Below are 20,368 nucleotides of genomic sequence, written 5' to 3'. Positions count from 1 at the left end.
AACGGGTTCCGGCCCGCCGTTTCTCCGGCGGCCTCGGGGTCTCCTCAATTTTTTGGCGGCAGAAAAAAGTGGAAGCAAATCCCCATCATCAAACTTGCATTTGGCCGTTCCACGTTTCGTCATGGCCAAAGGTAAGGGGAAGCGCTCCTCGGGAGCGAATAATGCGATTCCTGACGGTGGTGTCTCTGTGAACGACTCCAACGCCGGTGCCGATGCTTTCCCTCAGCTGGAGGAGAGTGCATTTGCCGGCTTGCGACAGAAGATCGAACAGCGACTGAAAGACCAGAGCGCCTCCAAGCAGAAGCCGAAGAACAACAAGGGAAAGGCTACTACCGACGACACACCGAAGAAGAACGATGCGCCGAAGCCGGGGCCAAAGCAGGGTTCCACCAACGACAAGAACAACAAAGGCAAGAAACGCGACCGCAACGGCGAGGTAATTTCGAGGGAAGAGAAGGCTATCTCAAAAGGCAAGCAGCCGACATCAAAAAAGGAGAACCAGGATGATGTTCTCCGGCAAGAAATCCTGGCCCTCGGAGGCACCGAGGACGATTTGAATCTGCTCGCTGGGATTGGTTCGGACTCCGAGGTTGAGGATGCTGCAGAGAAGAAACCGAAGAACAAGTCTGACGAGGCTTCTCTCAGAAAGGAGCTGTCGAGTATGTTGGCTGCCGCAGGTCAGGTTGTCCCAGATGACTTGGAGGACGACGAAGTAGAGGAGGAGGAAGAGGAGGATGAAGAGGAGGAGGAAGAAGAAGCGGCAAGCGACGAAGATGACGTTGAAGACGAGGAGGACGTCGACGAGGGGGTAGATGATGTTTTGGATGATGAAGTCTCCGAGGAAGAGTCTCCAGCTCCCGCGCCAGCCCCGAAAGACACCAAAGAATCGGCCAAGAAAGAAAAAGCCAAAGCGACCGCCCCCGATGTTGTTTTCCCCAAGGAATTCTCCAAACTCGTGAGTATAGCTAAACCAAGTATCAGATCTTCTCTAATCCGATCCTTTAGGCTGTCCTGCCCAGATCCGATTGGTACATGACTGAATTGCCTTCCATCCCGACAGCACAAGCAAAGTCGTTACCTCGCCATGTGGTGGATCGCTTCTACAACTACGCCGTGTCGCTCCTTGAGAAGGAAAACAAGATGTACGCTGAAGCGCAGCAGGCTTCTGCATCTTCGTCGCACAAGTTCTACAGCACGATCATGTCCACCGGTACACTCAGTGATAAGACCTCTGCCTTGACTCTTGCTGTACAAGAATCGCCTCTCCATAACACCAAGGCACTGGAGAACCTCATTGCCCTCGGAAAGAAGCGCAGTCGTGCTCAGGCTGTGGAAGTTCTTAGATCACTGAAGGATATGTTTGCCCAAGGAACGTTGCTTCCTAGCGACCGGAGACTGCGGGCTTTTGCCAACCAGCCATCTCTTGTTGCTGCGTTGCAAGGAGCAGGTAGCAAGTGGTCCGAAGGAGACGCTCTTCCCGGAGGCCTTAAGAACAGCCACTTGATCTTCTGGGCATATGAACACTTCTTGAAGGATCAGTTTTTCGAGGTCCTTAAGATCCTGGAAGTCTGGTGCAATGATGAGATTGAGTTTTCTCGCTCCAGAGCTGTCAGTTATGTCTATGAACTCCTTAAGGAAAAGCCAGAGCAGGAAACGAATCTTCTGCGGCTGTTAGTCAACAAGCTCGGAGATACGTCCAAGAAGATCGCCTCGCGGGCGTCTTACCTGCTCCTGCAACTTGAGCAGGCGCATCCTCTGATGAAGCCCACCATCATCAGTGCCGTTGAGGAAGTTCTTTTCCGCCCTGGTCAAAGTCAACACGCCAAATACTATGCCGTTATCACCCTGAACCAGACGGTCTTGAGTCTCAAGGAGGAAAGCGTTGCATTGAAGTTGCTTGACATCTACTTTTCGATCTTCGTGGCTCTTTTGAAGCCTAACAAGGATACAAAGGGCAGGAAGAATGGGAAGTTCGGCAACAAGCACAACAAGGGCAAGGGCAAGGATGACGCTGCCAAGGGTCTGGCCCAGACGGAAGAGGTGCGGGATAAACTGACTTCTGCGGTCCTGACTGGTGTCAACCGATCGTACCCATTTACGAGCTCGGACACCGAACGGTATGTTATAACATGCCCCCGATTGTTGATAAAGCTAACGTGTCCATCAGTCTCTCCAAGCACATTGATACACTTTTCCGCATCACGCACTCCGCAAACTTCAACACTAGCATCCAGGCACTCATGCTGATCCAGCAATTGACTTCCTCTCACCAAGTTGGCGCTGATCGCTTCTACCGGACGTTGTACGAGTCTCTGCTCGACCCACGGGTTGCTACATCGTCCAAGCAGTCACTGTATCTCAACCTTTTGTTCAAGGCACTGAAAAATGATTTGAACACTCGTCGTGTTAAGGCATTCGTGAAGCGTATCATCCAGGTCCTTGGACTGCATCAACCTGCCTTCATCTGCGGTGTATTCTATTTGATCCGCGAGTTGGAGAAAACGTTCCCGGATCTTGCTTCTTTGTTTGACCAACCAGAAGAGAACGATAGCGACGACGAGGAGGTGTTCCGAGATGTTCCTGATGAGGATGACGAGCCGCAGGAGCAACCCGAAGCCCCAAAACAGAAGAAGCCCTCCACTCAATACGACCCCCGCAAGAGAGATCCCGAGCACAGCAATGCGGATAGGACGTGCCTGTGGGAGCTGGTAAGTTTATTACCCATCAAACTTTTCTGGATACATATACTCATACAAATTCTAGCTACCTTACCTGTCTCACTTCCACCCGTCCGTGTCCGTAAACGCGGCTCATCTGCTCGACCACAAGCCTATGTCCGGACAGCCCGACATGACTTTGCACACGTTGTCTCACTTCCTTGACCGTTTCGTCTACCGTACACCCAAGGCCTCTGCACTTACCCGTGGCTCTTCCATCATGCAACCTCTTGCAGGCAGCGAGGCCAAGGATCGGTTGGTTACAGCGGGCAAGCAGAGCCAGCATCTCTTTCTCAACTCGGAGGCGTTCTGGAAGAAGAAGACCGAGGACGTCGCCGCGGAGGATGTCTTCTTCCACGAGTACTTTAACCGGATCGGAAAGGGTCAAGACAATGAGAAGGCTAAGAAGACGACCAAGGATGCTGAGGAAAACGAGGATGACGGCGAAGAAGTCAGTGATGCCGAGTCCGAGATCTGGAAAGCGCTGGTTGATTCACGGCCCGAGCTGGAAGCCGGCAGTGACGATGATGATCTCGACATGGATGATCTCGAGTCCGCATATGACCAGTCCGAGGAAGAAGACGAAGAGGGTGGTGACAGTGAAGTCGAACTCAATCTCGACTCGGATGACGAGATGGAGGACGTCGAAGAGGCCGGAGTCTCTGATGTTGAGGAACCTCCTACCAAGACCAAGGCCAAGAAGGCCAAGGCAGCCAAGGAAGAGGAACCGTCTGACGATGAAGATCCGTTCGACATGGACGTCTCGGATGCCGAAGCCTTCGTTGACAGTGACGAGGAACTGCCATCCGACGTGGAACTCGGAGTTGCTGACGAGTCTCCGAAGGATGACAAGCAATCTGAGCGGAAGAAGAGACGCAAGCTCAAGCATCTGCCCACATTTGCCTCTGCGGACGACTATGCGGCCCTGCTGGCCGGGGAGGACGAGGGAATGTGAAATCGGATCCTGTCCTTATCTATTTTATATTGCAGATACCACAAAAAGCATGTTACCCTCTGGTTTGGAGAATCCTCTGTCATAAACGTAGACTGAAGACTGGATATCATTCAGGCTTTATACAGCCGGCCGAAATCATTCCCCTTAATGTAGACGCCCACCAAATCAAGACTGGAATGACCTGGCAGCCTGTAAATCAACTCTTTCCCCACGAACACACTTTAGTATAATGGTACATAATGAACAAGCTCCTGACAGTCTCATCTTGATTAGGTAGAGATCGTCCCAAGCGAAATCCAGGCACCTATGTAATGATAATCCGTCCCCATCCTAGTATGAATGGCACCCGTACAATATCCAGGTCTTGAAGAATCCATTATCCACCTACGGAGATATCCTTCCCCGAAACGCACCCTGCATATTACCGCATCAGGAAATCACCACAAGCTAGATAAAGAAAGCCCCCCTCATCATCCTCCACCTACGTTTTCTCCTCATCAACCACCAGCATGTAAGCCAACCAGTAAAATAACATTATCTTGCACATTTTAATTCATCCGGCAGGCTGGGTGTGCCTTGTGCGAATTACAAGTTTTCCATAATGTGCAGGACCATACTAAGCCATAATATCACGACCCCATGATTTCAAAATCCGCGATAAGGAGAGCACTTTCCGTGGCTTCAACCATCCTCACATCAACCACAGATGACAGCCAACCCATGGGAAATGGCATAGCTTCACCAACATTTCATCCTCATACCTGAAACGCACGATAGAAATAGTTGACTCGCAAGTCGATGCCAAATGATCATGTGCCTTTAAGAAGCAGTGGCAGAGAGAAAGGCCTGCATGCGGAACCCCGCAATGGCTTGAGAATTAAGCCAAATACCGAGCTATTTTGTGGCCATTCACGTGTCGCGGTTGAGAAGCTTGTAAGCAATTTAACCGTGGTAAAGGACTGCCAGATCGTTTCGCTGTTCAACAGACCTACACTCAAACAGGCGTTTTTGCTAGACCGCGAGAATAGCATGGTGATGTACTATTCACGATCTCGAAGCACATACGCGGTATCTCTTCGCTACACCGCGATCGACATCAACCTCTTACCAACAGCGCGATGCCTTTTCCTACCTAAAATCCTCTGGTTGGACAAGCAGAGTTTCGCCGTCTATCTCTTCAATGGAACACTGTTACGTACGATACTCTGCTGGATGCTGTTTACTATGTTGAGTAATCGTGGGTGACTAGTCTATGGCCATATTGGCTATGATATACAGCGAGTGATTATCACAAAGAGCCACGGCCTGAGTTGTTATCATCGACGCTACGATTTCCAGACCTCAGAGAAGCAGTCACTGTCATATGCAAATCTTCCCAAACTATATGGGGAGAAGAGCCGATTTAGATACGAGTTCAAACACGGGTCGCGCTGAGCTCGATGGCATCATCGCACCTGGATCGCACCCAAGGCGTTAGAAAACAATCCAAATCAGAGAAGGTTCTGTCACACACTTCGGGCTTTCGTTCCCATGGAGTCAGACGTGAAACGGTGGCGTCTTAATGGGCCTTAGGCGGTGCTGCCCCTGATGGTTGTGCCTTCAGAAAAACCAGGATTGCTTCGGCTTCGAACCGAATTTGGCCAACTGAAATGTATTATACTGTGCTGGATAGCATATGTATAGTACTGAGGGCTTGACTGTAGCATAAAATAGCAATCACCTTTCGCTCCCTAGTGTCTACATTAGTTGTCGCCATTCAATATGCGCCATTTAGTGAGCGTGATGCCCCTTACATAAGGCAGAACGACACGTGGGTGAAGATCACGCCATCTGTTAGCGCATAGCGTGCTCAAGGCTTAATCTGACGGGCTGAAAAGACTAGATCCAGTCGCCGTGGCGGTTGCCTGATGAGGAAACCGTTCGGGATTCCAGCCGGGGGGGAAGCCATCCACGAAGCAAGCCTTGTCATATGGCTGGTGTGCTATTTGTGCATGCATAAGCAACGTCATACCACCTTCGCCTTAGCCCCAACTTAAAGCTCATCCTCCCTTGTATCTTTCACGGGGGGTTCCTCTTGGGGCGGAAATCTCTGCGAGAGTGCGAGGGTGGCTACTGGCTGCATTGGGAGGGAGGGCGGCCGCCAAGGGGCCCGGTCTATCAGAAGCGCCACCTCCCAGACGGATGCGGGGCAGCCTGGATCGGGCAGTTCCGCCGGCGGGCCTCAGCTGGCCCGTGATTGGCGGGGGCCCAGGCAAGGTTGTACCGAGAACGGACCAATGGGCGGTGGGGGAAATGGGGGTGGGCCTGAACGCGGCATTGCTGCACCTAACCGAGTCGAGCTTTAGGGACGTGGGGGCAGGATACATCTGCAGCCATAGTCTTAGTTATGGGGGATCATGTACTTCTTCTGAATTCTGATTTCACACCGAAACCACCATTTCCAAGGGCCACCTCATACTAGTCAAGCCTCCTCCGGTACCTGGAACACTCGCCGCATCTCTGGGCAGGCCCGTACAGGAGATGCGGCGGCCCAGGGACGGTAGGTACCGGATCTTACTCTAGCTTACTTGGGTTCGCCGGGGGAGAATCCCGCAGGAGAACGTCATGGGCGCCGGATGCCCCAGGCCCCCGGGGTGATGTTGTCATCGGCCATTCCGGGCAGTCGGGCTGGCCGGCTGCATTTGGGCCCCGGTCATTGGATCCCCGATGCGCCTCTCATTCGCCTGGATTCATTTATCGTCGCCAGTTAATGATTCTCGGACTACCACCAATCCCAAGGAAATCGCCTTCCCGCGGAAGAGCGAGCCAAGGTAACTAAACCTAACCTCGTCGGGTTTCTCTGGGAGCATGACCCAGCTCCCCCCAGCTCCCTGCATGTTAAAGAAATAAGCGCATCCAGATTTTCATTTATTTTTTCCCCACTGCACCTCACATTTATTTCTTTCAATCTTCCTTTTGCCCAGCCTTGGATGCCACTTCCAGGTCTCATTTTGCCTTTTTTCTTTGTCGCGCACGTCGTCCCTGGCCTAAGGTGTTGATCTGTCTCACGGTTATCTCCAGTAAGTGAGCTGCACGTGCCTGGCCAGTGATATCTATTTAGCCCAATCTGACTACCAAAGATGTTAGATCCTTCCTCCGTTCTTCTCTCCTCACCTTCCGTCACTTGCATTGTTAATCCCTTTCACCTTTTGCCTGTTCCTGGTAAGAGAATCCCGAGCGTTGCACACATTCGACCGCTGCACTACAGTCGATCGCATTGAAATCATTCTTAACATCGTCCTTGGTTTATCGCAGGCCACTCGGTTTGTTCGCATCAAGAGGGGCAGTACATGCATCCAAAGGCCTTCAGTGTTTCTTCTGTCTTTAGCTTCAACGCCTCCTTTCACCTGCGGCTTGTCCGCTCGATAAAATGGCGGAGTCCAACGCTTTCAAGCCCGGCGATATTTCCCGTCGGTTGTCGGTCTCCGAGAATCCCAGAGATGCAGACAAGCTGAAGCAGATGGACCTTGAAGGTCAGAAGCAGCAGGTTGGATCGGGCTCCGACTCCGAAGGAGAAATTGGTCGGCAGATTGAAATGGAGTCCGAGAATTCGATCAAGTACAGAACCTGTAGCTGGCAGAAGGTACGTCCGGACTATTCCGACGCATTGAACGCGCGATGCGCCTGGGCGCGATAGCTGACCACTGACCACTGACCTTCTCACTAGACTGCCGCCCTGCTGTTTTCCGAGTACATCTGTCTAGCTATCATGTCATTCCCATGGTCCTACTCCGTTCTTGGCTTGGTCCCGGGTTTGATCCTTACAGTGCTTATGGCCTTGATTGTGCTATATACTTCGCTGGTCATTTGGTATGTTGTTTGCCTCGTCGTGCACTTACTAAGGTCATCGCTCATATCGTCTAGGAAGTTCTGCTTGCGACACCCCCATGTTCGCGATGTGTGCGACATTGGTCAAATGATCTTTTGGGACTCCAAAATCGTGTGGTACCTGACTGCAGTCATGTTCTTGCTGAACAACACCTTCATTCAGGTATTCACCTCTACGTCTGCTATTTGATCAACAGACTTAACATGGAATTTAGGGCTTGCACTGCTTAGTCGGCGCCGAGTATCTCAACACCATCAGTGGTCACGGCACCTGCACCATTGTGTTCTCTCTTATCACTGCGGTTATCTCGCTGATCTGCTCGCTCCCTCGGACCTTCAGTGCTCTGTCCAAGGTTGCAACCCTGTCAGCATTTACCACATTTGTGTCTGTGATGCTAGCTGTTATCTTCTCCGCCATTGAGGACCATCCGGCGGGCTACACCCCAGAAATGGGAGATCCCATCGTGAAAGCGATCCCGGTCTCGGGAACGACCTTTGTCTCAGGGATGAGTGCATTCCTGAATATCAGCTACACCTTCATTGGGCAGATCACACTTCCGAGCTTCATTGCGGAGATGAAAGAGCCCAAGGACTTCTGGAAATCGGTCACCGCCGTCACCATCGCCGAAATCATTGTGTTCAGCTTGGTCGGTGCCATCGTCTATGCCTATACCGGTAATCAGTATATCACGTCACCAGCATTCGGCTCTCTGGGCAACGAGGTATACAAAAAGGTGTCCTTTTCGTTCATGATCCCGACGTTGATTTTCCTGGGCGTGCTGTACGCCTCCGTGTCGGCGCGCTTCATCTTCTTCCGTTTGTTCGACGGCACCCGCCACAAGGGCAACCACACTGTGCTCGGCTGGGCCGCCTGGACCGGTATTCTCACCGTCCTGTGGATCCTGGCCTTTATAATCGCGGAGGTGATTCCCTTCTTTTCCGACCTGGAATCGATCATGAGTTCCCTCTTTGATTCCTTCTTCGGCTTCATCTTCTGGGGCACCGCCTACCTGCGCATGCGGCGGGAAGACTATGGACCCAATTTCTACCGTAACCGTGGCATCCGCGGCTGGGTCGGCGCGATCGTTAACGTCATTCTCATCATCGCGGGATTCTTTTTCCTTGGACCCGGAACCTACGTGAGTCCACACCCTCCCTGTTGCACAACCTAATCAAATCTAATCATTCCCACCCCAGGCATCCATCGAAAGTGTAATCATCAGCTACAGACAAGGCACCGTCGGAAGCCCCTTCTCCTGCGCCAACACCGGGCTTTAAGCACGTCCATCCACCTTTGAAATGAAAGGGACAGAACACTCAAGACAAGCGCTGAACTTCCGAGACCAGCACCCTCCACCAACCACAAAACCCTTAATGATGACTTTTAACGATTTCTTTTTCCGTCATGTGTGTTCCATCGGAACTTCACAGCAATTCTTTACCTTAGTTGTTATTATCGTTTGGCATACCCATCGTTACGCTATCATGGATGCAAATAACAAAATTGAATGGCCATCGGATAAAATGAGACTTGCTCGCGCGCCCGCCATTGAGATGACGGGGGTGGCATGCAAGCTTGTTTTGTTTATGGACATGATGGGATGGGAATAGTAGGCTTTTTAATTCTTGCTTTGTAGATTGTAGGCTGAGGTAGATTCTCTGGAAGTACTTGGTAGCACTGAGTAAGAGGCTGTTTTTTCGAGTTGAGGTTGAGATACCCATGCGAGTAGTTGGTTGGGATGCTAGTGGTTCAGTCTCATCCCGTTTTTTGTTGCCTTCGTCACTCCAGTCCGCCCTTTGCATGGACAATTTATTATCCTTGGTGCTTAAGAGAGTGTGATGACTGAGGATTGGTCTGTGTGCAGTGGACGTCTCCAATGCTGACTCTTGCAGTGCATCGACAAGGTCAATTGGACACGCGGGTTGGAGATAATCGGTGTCCCTAGCTTTGCATACGGAGTATGCAGATGCACAATTCATGTGACATGTGCCGACGAGTTGGCAGTTGGCAGTAGGGGGAGGTTATTTTGATGGGTCGGAGCTATCAAAGATCGCTTGGGCCGTTGTAGGCCTGTTCGTCATTCATTGCTCTCGAATGAGACCACCCGCTCTCGCTCGTTTTCTCCCCAAGTTTCAGAGCCGGATAATGTATATCTGATCACTATGTGACTCTGGTCCTCGGCTACTTCTACCGTCTGGGTTTGCACACGGGCTGACTGAGGGATAATTCCCGTCTCGTCCTCCTGGCCTTCGCTTTCAATGGCGATAAGTCCCTGGCAGATCATCGAGATCAAGCGTGAGTCATAAATCCCCTCCCGATGCGGCCATACCTGCAGCAGTTGGGAGGAGCGCCGCCGGGTTCTGGAATCCCGACATTTTACACATGACCAGAACAGTGATGGCAGGATTCCCAAATCCATAACCATACCGGGCAGACGACTAATATCCCCATATTCGGTCTTGAAGCTGTTGATAATTCGCTCGCAGAACTCGTTGATTCGCTTGAACTCGGGAAGGAAGCGATCGTAGCCCATTTCCGTCGTGTCCAGTGTCCCTCCCAGCAGGCTAACCAGGGTCGCCAAATGCACTCGGATCACATCCATGCTCCGAATATCTCTCAGAGTCCAGGCGTGCCGGGTGCTGTGGGACAAGATGAATGCCTCGAGGTCTGCCCTATAATCACCCAGTTGACACTGCAATTTGCACTGCCGCGCGGAGAGGCTCAGAATGTCAGACTCTAGATCACCCCGGAAGAAGAGGTTGCAGCATGACTGAAAATGGAAGATATTGTTCATCAGGACTCGGATGCGCTCTTTGGCCTCTGCCACGCTGCGGATCTTAACTCTCTCATAGGTTGCTTCGGCTACACGCCCTTTAGGGGGGTGGAGAGTCACACGAACGTCCGGGCCGCCAAAATGGGATCGTTGTACATTAAGATGCAGGAACGCTTTCGCCAGCGCACATTCTGTCGTGGACGTATGGCCTGATTGGCTGCCCAGAATAGTCAGCCCTTGCTGTAGATGAGCGAAAGCATTCTTATATTCGCCTTCGAGAAGCTCCAGAACTACAAAGACAACACAGCACATCAACGCAATCTCCCGCACCTGCGGATCGTTGGACTGTATGCGCCTGCGGAGCATTGACATTGCCCGACCATATTGTTCCAGCGCAAAGCGATGGTGATGGTGATCGGGTTTCATCGTCATGCCCCTCCGCTCAAATTTTTCATGAATGGCGCTCAGTGCAACCACTGCATGGCAGATGGCGGGTTCCCTTTGACTCATCTGTAACACCAACCGCTGCCATACTTCTGACTCGGCGTACCCCACCAGCATCGGGATGGTGTTATGCTCGAAGAACCGAAAACACCGGCGCTCATCGGAACTCATTCCAGGCAGACTTGTGACGAGTTTCATTGATGCTTGAGGGGCCAATGTCTTGCGGACCGGCAATCGATGTTGGTCATATCCCTCGCAGTTGCGCCCGGTGGAAGTGCAATTGCGGCATGCACCCGGGGCCTCATCGCATTTGATATGCCGGGACCTACAGGCACATACATCGTGGATTAGCTCGCTTGGCACGAGAAGCCCAGTCGCTTGGGTTGCAAATTTATAAGGATGTGAAGGAAGAGGACTAACCGACAGGTGCGGCATCCGTTCCTGGACCTATGTGTAAACGCTCTTTGTCTCCTCATTTTCGCTATCTGTAGGCGTAATCCTCAGAGCGTCATTCATATTCCAGTCCGATCCCCCTGGCGGAAGACCTTGAGCGCGTCCTTGTGCTTTTGGCTGGATAGGAATGTTGGCGTGGCAAAGATGAGAATCTTCGGAAGTGATTTCCCCGCGACCATCGTGACAGTGGCTTCCGTGCCCCAGGCGCGCCGAGGCACATTCCGCCCTGCAGCTGCCGATTGGCCCAGAGTGGCGGTCCCTCCCGTTCTGGTGGGGCCCTGCTGTCACCTGACCTGACTATACCCAGTATGACGGTGCAGATAACATTTGGGTGAGTTATCTTCCTGCCAGGGTCTCACTCCTTAGCAGTTATCTAGAACTGCAGCTTACGCCAAGTACTCCATACCTAAGGCTAATAATCTGTGCAGGACTGCGGAGACACTGTATCCGCGCTACTGTCTCAAGTCTTATGATTCGCTGAAACAACACCCCCACCCACTTTTATGATAATGAGGTTCTGCTCTGCTAATGTCACTAAAGTATATTATCCCTTGGCTGTAGTTTTCAGGTTTTGTATTTATTGCCTATCTCTTTTTGAAGCTGCGTGAGGAGTCTTACTCCGGTGGATGAGGCACGGTGAAAGAAATGTGTGTGAAAGTGGACGAGTACACTCTCAATCAGGCCAGACATTCGCTGAGCGGTGTTTGACATGGAACCCCTGAATGCATGGTACGACTGCAAGCGGCCAATTGATAACAGATCTCTCAAAATTAGCCGGATGTAGCACTTGATCTAGTCCTTCGCTGGATTGCACATAGTTCTCTGATTTAGTCATGTGAGAAAGCTCTTTATCGCTACAAAGACCAGCAGGTAGAAATGGAAACGGGAGATTGAGATTTAGAGCTGCTAATTCAAATGCCTTCCAATTTATGGGTGGCACCTTCCCACTATGGAATTGGGCCTTCATACCATGTGATCAGCCACGTTTCTTCCTTTATGTTCTCCGTAACAAATTCACTCATTTTAATCCAGCCATAGTTCCTCCATCGTTTAACCCATGAAAGTCAACCTTGACCATTGGTACGTCAGTCTATTCTCCACAACTAAATATTCATCACAGAATCGTTCATGTCACAAAGTGCCGATGGACCCCGACCGGCCTTTTGACCACCACCCAGACTCATCCGTTCACAAAAGGGGCGACGACAGCGTTGCGAGCCTGTACAACAACCACACATTTTGAGAAGCGGGACATCTGTCTACAGCCTACCCCAAGAATTGTTGGCGTTGACCGGTCGATCTCCCTATAGATTGCATTGGTGGGAGGATTGATAACCTCGCTCTAACCTTCCTCGAGGAGGAGGCTATCAGCATGAATGGATTTGAAATACCCAGGGGGGCTTCGCTTGGTATGATGTGCGACGCGATGGGTATGTTGAGGCTCACCCCGATTTGTTTACCTACGGTTACTATTCCTCTTCTTTCTATATCATTGTTACTGAAAATTAACGAGCTAACCATGTCCCTAACCATCTCGACCTTGTAGCCATCCATGACTTCTCCTAGGAACGGGCTTCACAAATAGCAGCAGTGGCTGGAATTTCGGACAGGTCGTAGCCGTGGCCTTAGTAGTTGTGCCTCTCATCGCTGTTGTGGAATAGGTTGAACCCGGTGAGATATAATTCCTTCTGCATATATGCATTCAAGTGACTTTAATTCTGACCAGGGACATAATAGGGGCCCAACCGAGGAACTCGCGAATCCCCATTCGGCGTGAGACGTAGGCGTTCTCACCACTCAATATGCAAGGATGCAGCTTGTCAGCACCTCAGCCGAACCGAATCTCTGATATCCGTGATGATTTTGATGATCCTGACAATGACTGGAATATTTACAGCAGCACTCACACTGTTGCGATTCTCTATGCCCTGAGCATCACCACCAGTGATCGTGATGGTCTTCGCAAACACCAAGCGGACCAGGGGAATACCTACACTGATAAATTTGTTTTTGGAACCCCCACTGCGTATAGTTAACTTTTTGTCGTTTTGCCTTTTCTGGGATTGTATCAGGTCATCCTTTTCTCCATTTCCGTGGAGTTTCTACTTTCAAAAACGACCCGCTGGATTCGGATCCCCTTACAACTCGCGAACGCCATGCCTTTTCCAATCTTACTAGTCCTTGTCTACTGGACCCACGACTTGCCTATCCCTACCTTTTTATGCTGTCGCTTGGGCTTTATATTGCCTTTGCCTTTATTTATCGATGCCTGGGTTGAATAGTAACGATGGATATGATGAAGGGATATAAGAAGCTGGAAATATCACGACGCTGAAGATACGAAGAAAACAGCAAAACCCCAAAGCAAGAATGAAAAGAATCGGCCAACTACCACCCCCGGTCTTTGATCGTTGCGATGAATTTAGACCGTAAATACCCCGACGGCTCCAGAATCTTCTTCAACACGGGAAGCCACCATTCTTCGATGTTATCATGGATAACCGTGGCTAGCGCATACTCCATATATTCCGGGAAGAATCCACTATATTCCCAGTCCACGATGCCAGTGATCCGACCATCCCGAACCATGATATTCCGCGCTGCCAGATCACCGTGCGTCAAAACAAACTTGGAAGGTTTCTTATTCCTCATCTTCGGCAAGTATCGTTTCCAGAACGCTTGTTGAAGAGGGAACTTCACACGGGCAAAACACCACTCATCGAACTCCTCTTCTGAGGCAAAGGGTCCCATGTCATTATTATGTAGCCGGTCGAAGAAGTTATACGTTGTCTTATTCCCCACTCGACCTATATACGGCTGCGTGTGCTTCCGGAACTCTTGCACCTGGAATGGGTGAGCGTGGTCAGCTAGCAGGACAGCAGAACGGACGACCTACCTGTTGATGAAGCTGAGATTGAATCGATTCTTTTTTGGGGCTTGGTCAGCGTGTGCCATACTTTGTCGAGCGACTCGCCGGGGACCCGGTCCGTTACGGTTACGGTCATGTTTGGTTTCACATTATAGCAGCCCAACACCCGTGGCGCAAGAATCCCGTTATCGGACGCGTATTGCATCATTGCGGCTTCAGATCGTCGGAACCATTCCCTCGGCTTGATTTTCACGGCGACAAGCTTCCCGTTGGTTGTTCGGGATTCTACCACTCGGTTCCCGCAATGCTCGTAGATGTCCGTGCCTTGGATGATACTTCGGTACTCCTCTACCTTCTTGGCAACGTGGGCCTCCCATTCTTCGCCAGTGAGGTCCATGGTGTTTTGGGGATGGAGAGAAGGCTGACGCCAGGCGGGATTGATCGTAGCGTGGAGGCTGTGGCTGTGGCTGTGGCTGTGGCTGAGTAGTCCAAGACATCCCTGTCTCTGTCTGAAGCGCTGGTCGTCACATGACTCTATAGTGAAGAGATTCGTTGCGTGCTCTGTTGTAGCTTTGTAGGTGACGCGTGTACTGAGCCAATTGATGGTCGAGATTGTTCAGTCTAGTTGCTGGCAGGAGGTTTACTCTAAAAGGACAGTTCCTGGCATTCTGTCCATGCTGTTCCAGGACAATGCCGTAACCCAAGCTAGGCTTGATAACCTATGCACATTCAGTTGATGGCTGCTCATGCTGACATTGTGTTTTCCTCGAGTCCTATTATTCCGTATAGGCCAGGACTACTTCGTATCCATATCAGTTATCAGCATATCCACTCCGGAACCGCTGGTGGGGGCATGTTCATAAGGATCGGTCCGTCGAAACTGAAAGGTTAGAGTACACAATTGGTATCATTCCACAGCCGACCTCTCAGTCCTGTACGCCACATGGGTCATTCCTTCTCAAACTATGGGCCCTATGAAATGTACTGATACATCAATCCCAATATGATGAAGTCGTATATCTACTCTTCGCAAGGCGATAAGCACGGGCCACCTGGAGAGATGCTGAGTCAGCCCGCTTCCCGCGGAGATGGCCTATCAGCATGTGACTTTCCCGCTTATCGGGGGTCTCCGCAGCGGCGATGGAGGAATGACCTTCATCTACTCCCTGCTTTTCCTTCGTTTTCTCTTCTTGTCATCCCCCTTTCCCTCCATATCCTGCAGCAATTGTCCATCATGTCTGCTGTGCGCCCCATGAAAAGAGGCCTTCACCTCCTGAGCTCGAGCTCGCTTTGCCGCGCCGCCCCAGTGGCTGGCAATGGCTCCGCATTGCTCCCGCGGCCGTTATCTACTTCTCCGCGCGCTCTCCGCTCCGCGGGCGTCACCGTCGCTGCTGCTCGTCCCCTTCCCCGGGTTGCTTCGTTGGCCGCGCAGGGAGGTGTGCGGTATGCCTCATCCGCTGCTCCTTCAGGCCCAGTGAAGAAAACCCAGCTGTATGACCTGCATCTGGCCTGGGGCGCCAAAATGGTCCCCTTTGCGGGGTTCTCCATGCCCTTGCAGTATTCCGACCTCAGCCATGTCGAGAGCCACCACTGGACCCGTGAAAAGGCCAGTCTCTTCGATGTGAGCCACATGTTCGTATTTCCTTTTATCTTTGGTCCCAGAGGCTCCCCAATTAACAAATGTCAGGGTCCAACACCAACTCAGCGGCCCCGGCGCCCTCGACCTCCTCATGAAGGTCACCCCCTCCTCCCTTGACAAGCTCAACCACAACCAATCCACCCTCTCCTGTCTCCTCGAAGAAGGAACCGGTGGCATCGTCGATGACACCGTCATCACCCGTCGCACCGACGACACCTTTTACTTCGTGACCAATGCCGGCCGCCGCACAGAGGACCTGGCCTTCCTGGAAGCCGAAATCGACAACTACAAACAGATCCACGGCGCGGACAGCCTGAAGTGGGAGATCCTCGAAGACCGCGCCCTGGTCGCTCTCCAGGGCCCCAAGGCTGCCTCCGTCCTCCAATCCCTCGTCTCCCCCGACGGCTCCAACTCCGACCTCTCCACCCTCTACTTTGGTAACTGCCGCGAGCTGCACCTCACCTTCCCCGACGGTACCACCACCCCAGAGCCTCTCCTCATCTCCCGAACCGGCTACACTGGCGAAGACGGCTTCGAGATCTCCATTCCCACCGCCAGCGACGCATCCCTGCCCGCCCGCGTCACCGACCTCTTCCTCTCCAACCCCGACGAAGTCCGTCTCGCCGGCCTCGCCGCGCGTGACTCCCTCCGCCTCGAAGCCGGAATGTGTCTCTACGGCAGCGACATCTCCACCTCTCAAACACCCCCGGGCGCCTCTCTAACCTGGCTCGTGGGCAAGGAGCGCCGCGACCCCGCCACCGCCACCTTCAACGGCGCCTCCACCGTCCTCCCCCAGGTCGCCTCCCCCAAGACCCTCTCTCAGCGCCGTGTCGGATTTACCGTCGAGAAGGGCTCTCCGGCTCGCGAAGGCGCCATAATCGTCGATCTGAACGACGAGTCCCGCACCCAAATCGGCGTCGTTACCTCCGGTCTTCCCAGCCCTTCTCTGGGTGGCACAAACATCGCCATGGGATACATCAAGAATGGCCTGCACAAGAAGGGCACTGAGGTCGGTGTCGTGGTTCGCAACAAGATCCGGAAGGCTACTGTCACTGGTATGCCCTGGGTAGAGAGCAAGTTCTACAGGCCTAAGGCTTGATGGGACTTGTGTCTTGTTTGAAAGGAAGAAGAGAGTGTGGACGGGTGGGTGTTTGGCTTGGTTTCAACAATAGATTCCCCTGATGACGATGTTTGATGTGTGTGTATATGGATTATTATGATTGATTTTTTGCTCTTATTTCTTTTTTGTTATGTTGTAGGTTGGGCTCAACCCTGTCTCGCATGTTGTGCATTTATGTTTGGTGTTTTTGTGTAAAAAGCGAGCGTGTGATGGTTCAAGCTTCAGACAAAATTCAGACTCAAAAGAAGGTTACTTGCTACGTGTTGGCTACTCTAATGTATTGATTGATCTATGATTTGCAAAGTAACATAGTTGATAGAATCTAGCACTCTATAGTGTATCCATCTACCAGTGCAGAATGTATCCGTGTGGTCTATTCATACCGTGGCCGCAGTCAATAGACAGTAAGTTACAACCAATCATCCCTTCGAAAGTTCGACGTCGCATCCTGACTCGTCGACAACGAGGGCGGCAGGTCCTCGGCCTTGGTGCCCCAGGTACTTTCGTTCCGTCCCAGCACGAGCACCAGTTCCTGTCCCTGCGTGAAGAATTCGTGTCCAACATAGCTTTTCGTGTACGGTTGCCCGTTCAGCGTGGCAGACTGGATGTAGATGTTCTGGTAGGTGGGGTCGAAGTTGACGGTGCTTACGGTGGCTGTTTTCCCGGTGAGGGGTGAGGTGATGTTGATGGACTCGAAGAAAGGTGCTGTGATGAGATACACGTTTTGACCGGGGTTTGGGAAGAGACCCATCATGGTCATGGCCACAAAGGAACCCATCGCACCGGAATCGTCGTTGCCTGGAAGGCCGGTGGGTGTTGGGTTAAAGTATCGGGGGATGTAGAAGTGCGCACGGGCGGTGGATTTTCCCGGGCGACCGGCGTAGTGGTATTGAAAGACGGTGAGGAAGGCAGGCTCGTTTCCAATATAAGTGATGCCTTGGTCATGGAGGTAGTCGAGGCGGCGGACGAATTGGGTTGGACCACCCAGCAAGGTCACCAGAGTCGCCATATCGTGAGGTACAAAGCTGGTTGTATTAGCATTGAAGCTCCTGAACGGTGGCATCAAGTGAGGCATACAATTGGTACTCCCAGATACTAGACTCGAAGGTCTCAGCTGCGTTGTTCTGCAAGGAGCAGGATCTCCCGCTCGTGTCAATGTTGGAGCATGTTAAAGGGTCCTGCACACCAGTCAGCTCGGTTGCACTGGCAGGTACAGTAACGGGGGTGACGGACCTGATATCCCCATGTACCGTTCAGATATTTGGGCTGGAAGAAGCCTTCAAACCCCGTATCAGTACCGTTGAGGAATGAGGTTTGATCCGCTCGGAAGAGGTTCTGCCAATACTGGGATGTGCCCTCGTACTTCTCCGCGTCCCTCGTTTTGTTCAAGCCCCGAGCCATTTGAGCAATAGTAAAGTCATTGTAAGAGTACTCCAAGGTACGAGAGATACTTCGGGTCAAGGTACCGAAGCCGATGTAGTCGAAATCTTCCACGGGGATATAGTTCAACGCTTTCCAACTCATTAGCCCGCCACGGCCCTCATTTGACCAGTCATACGGTTCCTCCTCCGCGTCCTTCTGGACAGCTGCATAGCCTGCCGCCCAATCGATGCCATCAGAGATGCCTTTGACGTATGCATCAGCCAAGATGACGTCGGCATTCGAGCCACCCTGCGTGTAGCCTGCGATGTTCAGCCTTGGTTATTCTAGCCGGGAGTGATGCCTACCTTTGCAAAGCGACATGCGACAATCTGGGAGCCACCCCAGATGCTTCTGGGTGTCGATCAATGAGCGGAGCATGCGAGTCAGTGCCGCTGGATCGAAGATCGTTAGAAATGGGAATTGGGACCTGAACGAGTCCCACAGGCTTCAAGAGTCAGCATAGGAAGCCCACGCCAGGAACCGACCGCATACCAGTAGAATGAGTCAAAGTAAGGCTCTGTGCTGTTCCACAGAGGATTCTCTCCTGTGTAGTCCTGCGGATTGACCATGGTCCGGTATATGCCACTGTAAAAGTTCGTGAGTGTGCTTGAGTTGATCCCATTCCGTGATACACGGATCGGGGCAAGTTTCTGCGTCCACATGTCCACAGCTGCGCTATAGGTCTTATTGAAGTCAAAATCATGTATTTCCGCTTCGGCGTTTTCACATGCTTGCTCGTTGCTGATGAAACTAAGTCCCACTCGAGCATGGACGATGTTGTCCGGGGAAGTATTGAATCGGATAAAAGCACCTCCCTGAGGCACATTCGTATATTAGTATAAAAACAGGTACTGGCGGATAAGTACGGACCGGAAGAGGATAGCCGTTTATGCTGCGTGATATCGTGAGATTTTTGACGTCTGCACTAGCCCGCGCATCAACAAATATACCGTTATCTCGAATGTCCCCGGAACCGTGAAAGTCTGCGCAGAAGTACGGCACATATGAACCGCTTCCAAAGCTTGGTAGAAAGCGTGCATAGCCTGTCATGCGTCCTGTTGTGGGATCCACCGAAATGGTTCCATTATCCTGCCGAGTATCAGACAGGTCGGACAGGTCCAACAGGATCAATGGGCTCGACGACTTGTCGGTTGGAAACTGAAAGCGAAAGAGAGAAGTATGGTGGGCAGCTGTCATGTCCACCTGGATACCCGAGCTCATGTTTAGTCCAAAGTAACCAGGACTGGACTTGACCGAGTCAGAGACATAGGAGGTCTTCCGGTCCTTCTTGGGGTACGCGCAGCCATCTATCTCGTCGTTTGTGCAGGTCGCATAAGGGAACAGAGGGAAAACACCTAGAGAAGGCTGTCCTCCGGTCCCCGAGTCGTGCATACTAGAGAATCCGGTGATGCTACTGCCATCGTAGGCGAAACCTCCCTGGTTGTTTATCGAGTCGGTATCAGCGACAGCCTTGGCCATGCCATACGGGATTGTTGCCCCCGCGAAGACATTTCCTAGATACCAGAACAATTAAAAGATGCTCGATTGTAGACCAAGTAGCAAGGGCGTAGTTTAGCGCGTACCTCCGTTAGCGCTCCCGATGAGGGGATTAATATATTGGAGGACATCATAGTTGTCGATCGCCCCAGAAGAGTTAGTACAGTCCACGATATAAGGAAGGGCGAAGAACACTGCCAGAGACCCCCAAAGAACCATCTCGGCGATAGAAAAGGGAGCAAGAAAATGACAGCAAGTAAGTGACCAACGTGCTGGAGCTGGAGGTTTGCAGGATCACAGCGGCATGCTGGGCTGGCATCAAGGGGGAAGGAATGAGAGACTAAATCCCCGCGGGGAGGGGCATGGCAGAGTGCAGACATCTCTCCGACAGTCGAAGCAATCGCGTGCCCCTGATATAAATGACTGACAAGGATGATGGATGCAATGTAACCCTTGAGCGACGAAGATCGTGCGGGGAGGACCTCTAGTGTCTCTCCCTGGCGTGAAGGGGGTCATTGTGTGACAGGGGGATGAATCCTGAATTTACTAGGAAGAACGACGTTAGGCATGGCTCAAGCCAGTTGAATTGTAGCTTGATATGATGCTAGCAG

The 20,368-nt window shown here is 51.9% G+C and overlaps 6 protein-coding genes across 6 annotated transcripts; 3 read left to right on the top strand and 3 right to left on the bottom strand.

The window, feature by feature from the left end:
- The first annotated feature begins 87 nt into the window (after window positions 1–87).
- Window positions 88–3,742, top strand: BO94DRAFT_519671 (RNA-binding ribosome biosynthesis protein MAK21). The gene is made up of 4 exons (XM_025610082.1): window positions 88–955; window positions 1,006–2,117; window positions 2,168–2,708; window positions 2,764–3,742. The coding sequence occupies exons 1-4, from the start codon at window positions 122–124 to the stop codon at window positions 3,670–3,672; spliced, it is 3,396 nt and encodes a 1,131-aa protein (XP_025465890.1). The 5' UTR covers window positions 88–121; the 3' UTR covers window positions 3,673–3,742.
- A 3,219-nt stretch (window positions 3,743–6,961) lies between these two features.
- On the top strand, window positions 6,962–9,217 carry BO94DRAFT_118594 (putative neutral amino acid permease). Its single transcript, XM_025605559.1, has 5 exons — window positions 6,962–7,294; window positions 7,379–7,521; window positions 7,576–7,702; window positions 7,755–8,678; window positions 8,737–9,217. Exons 1-5 carry the CDS (start codon window positions 7,082–7,084, stop codon window positions 8,815–8,817), a joined length of 1,488 nt encoding a protein of 495 aa, XP_025465889.1. The 5' UTR covers window positions 6,962–7,081; the 3' UTR covers window positions 8,818–9,217.
- A 400-nt stretch (window positions 9,218–9,617) lies between these two features.
- On the bottom strand, window positions 9,618–11,233 carry BO94DRAFT_567028 (Zn(II)2Cys6 transcription factor; the record flags this gene model as incomplete). Its single annotated transcript, XM_025614603.1, has 2 exons — window positions 9,618–11,082; window positions 11,178–11,233. 2 exons carry the CDS (start codon window positions 11,231–11,233, stop codon window positions 9,618–9,620), a joined length of 1,521 nt encoding a protein of 506 aa, XP_025465888.1.
- Window positions 11,234–13,598: 2,365 nt separating this feature from the next.
- Window positions 13,599–14,827, bottom strand: BO94DRAFT_567027 (aminoglycoside phosphotransferase family protein; the record flags this gene model as incomplete). Its single annotated transcript, XM_025614602.1, has 3 exons — window positions 13,599–14,047; window positions 14,107–14,449; window positions 14,807–14,827. The coding sequence occupies 3 exons, from the start codon at window positions 14,825–14,827 to the stop codon at window positions 13,599–13,601; spliced, it is 813 nt and encodes a 270-aa protein (XP_025465887.1).
- Window positions 14,828–15,313: 486 nt separating this feature from the next.
- Window positions 15,314–16,817, top strand: BO94DRAFT_587006 (glycine decarboxylase subunit T; the record flags this gene model as incomplete). The annotated part of the gene is made up of 2 exons (XM_025615796.1): window positions 15,314–15,711; window positions 15,767–16,817. The coding sequence occupies 2 exons, from the start codon at window positions 15,314–15,316 to the stop codon at window positions 16,815–16,817; spliced, it is 1,449 nt and encodes a 482-aa protein (XP_025465886.1).
- A 354-nt stretch (window positions 16,818–17,171) lies between these two features.
- BO94DRAFT_118438 (glycoside hydrolase family 92 protein) lies at window positions 17,172–20,276 on the bottom strand. The gene is made up of 7 exons (XM_025605557.1): window positions 19,844–20,276; window positions 19,131–19,774; window positions 18,753–19,075; window positions 18,566–18,705; window positions 18,072–18,520; window positions 17,916–18,016; window positions 17,172–17,863 (listed from the first exon to the last, which is right to left on the bottom strand). The coding sequence occupies exons 1-7, from the start codon at window positions 19,974–19,976 to the stop codon at window positions 17,248–17,250; spliced, it is 2,406 nt and encodes an 801-aa protein (XP_025465885.1). The 5' UTR covers window positions 19,977–20,276; the 3' UTR covers window positions 17,172–17,247.
- Between the last annotated feature and the right edge of the window lie 92 nt (window positions 20,277–20,368).

The sequence above is a fragment of the Aspergillus sclerotioniger genome (genome assembly GCF_003184525.1).
Source record: "Aspergillus sclerotioniger CBS 115572 chromosome Unknown BO94scaffold_19, whole genome shotgun sequence".
Lineage (NCBI taxonomy): Eukaryota > Fungi > Ascomycota > Eurotiomycetes > Eurotiales > Aspergillaceae > Aspergillus > Aspergillus sclerotioniger.
Note: the sequence above shows the minus strand (reverse complement) of the source record. Positions and strands in the feature narration are given on the sequence as shown.

What these genes read in the sequence shown, in the direction of transcription:
- BO94DRAFT_519671 (XM_025610082.1), top strand. Translation starts at nt 122, where the DNA reads ATGGCCAAAGGTAAGGGGAAGCGCTCCTCGGGAGCGAATAATGCGATT. An exon ending in ACGAGCTCGGACACCGAACG is followed by an intron (nt 2,118 to 2,167) that starts GTATGTTATAAC and finishes CGTGTCCATCAG; the next exon opens with TCTCTCCAAGCACATTGATA. An exon ending in GGACGTGCCTGTGGGAGCTG is followed by an intron (nt 2,709 to 2,763) that starts GTAAGTTTATTA and finishes TACAAATTCTAG; the next exon opens with CTACCTTACCTGTCTCACTT.
- BO94DRAFT_118594 (XM_025605559.1), top strand. Translation starts at nt 7,082, where the DNA reads ATGGCGGAGTCCAACGCTTTCAAGCCCGGCGATATTTCCCGTCGGTTG. An exon ending in TGAACAACACCTTCATTCAG is followed by an intron (nt 7,703 to 7,754) that starts GTATTCACCTCT and finishes CATGGAATTTAG; the next exon opens with GGCTTGCACTGCTTAGTCGG. An exon ending in TCCTTGGACCCGGAACCTAC is followed by an intron (nt 8,679 to 8,736) that starts GTGAGTCCACAC and finishes TTCCCACCCCAG; the next exon opens with GCATCCATCGAAAGTGTAAT.
- BO94DRAFT_118438 (XM_025605557.1), bottom strand. Translation starts at nt 19,976, where the DNA reads ATGGTTCTTTGGGGGTCTCTGGCAGTGTTCTTCGCCCTTCCTTATATC. An exon ending in TACTTTGACTCATTCTACTG is followed by an intron (nt 18,706 to 18,752) that starts GTATGCGGTCGG and finishes TGACTCTTGAAG; the next exon opens with CCTGTGGGACTCGTTCAGGT. An exon ending in TCGCATGTCGCTTTGCAAAG is followed by an intron (nt 18,521 to 18,565) that starts GTAGGCATCACT and finishes TGAACATCGCAG; the next exon opens with GCTACACGCAGGGTGGCTCG.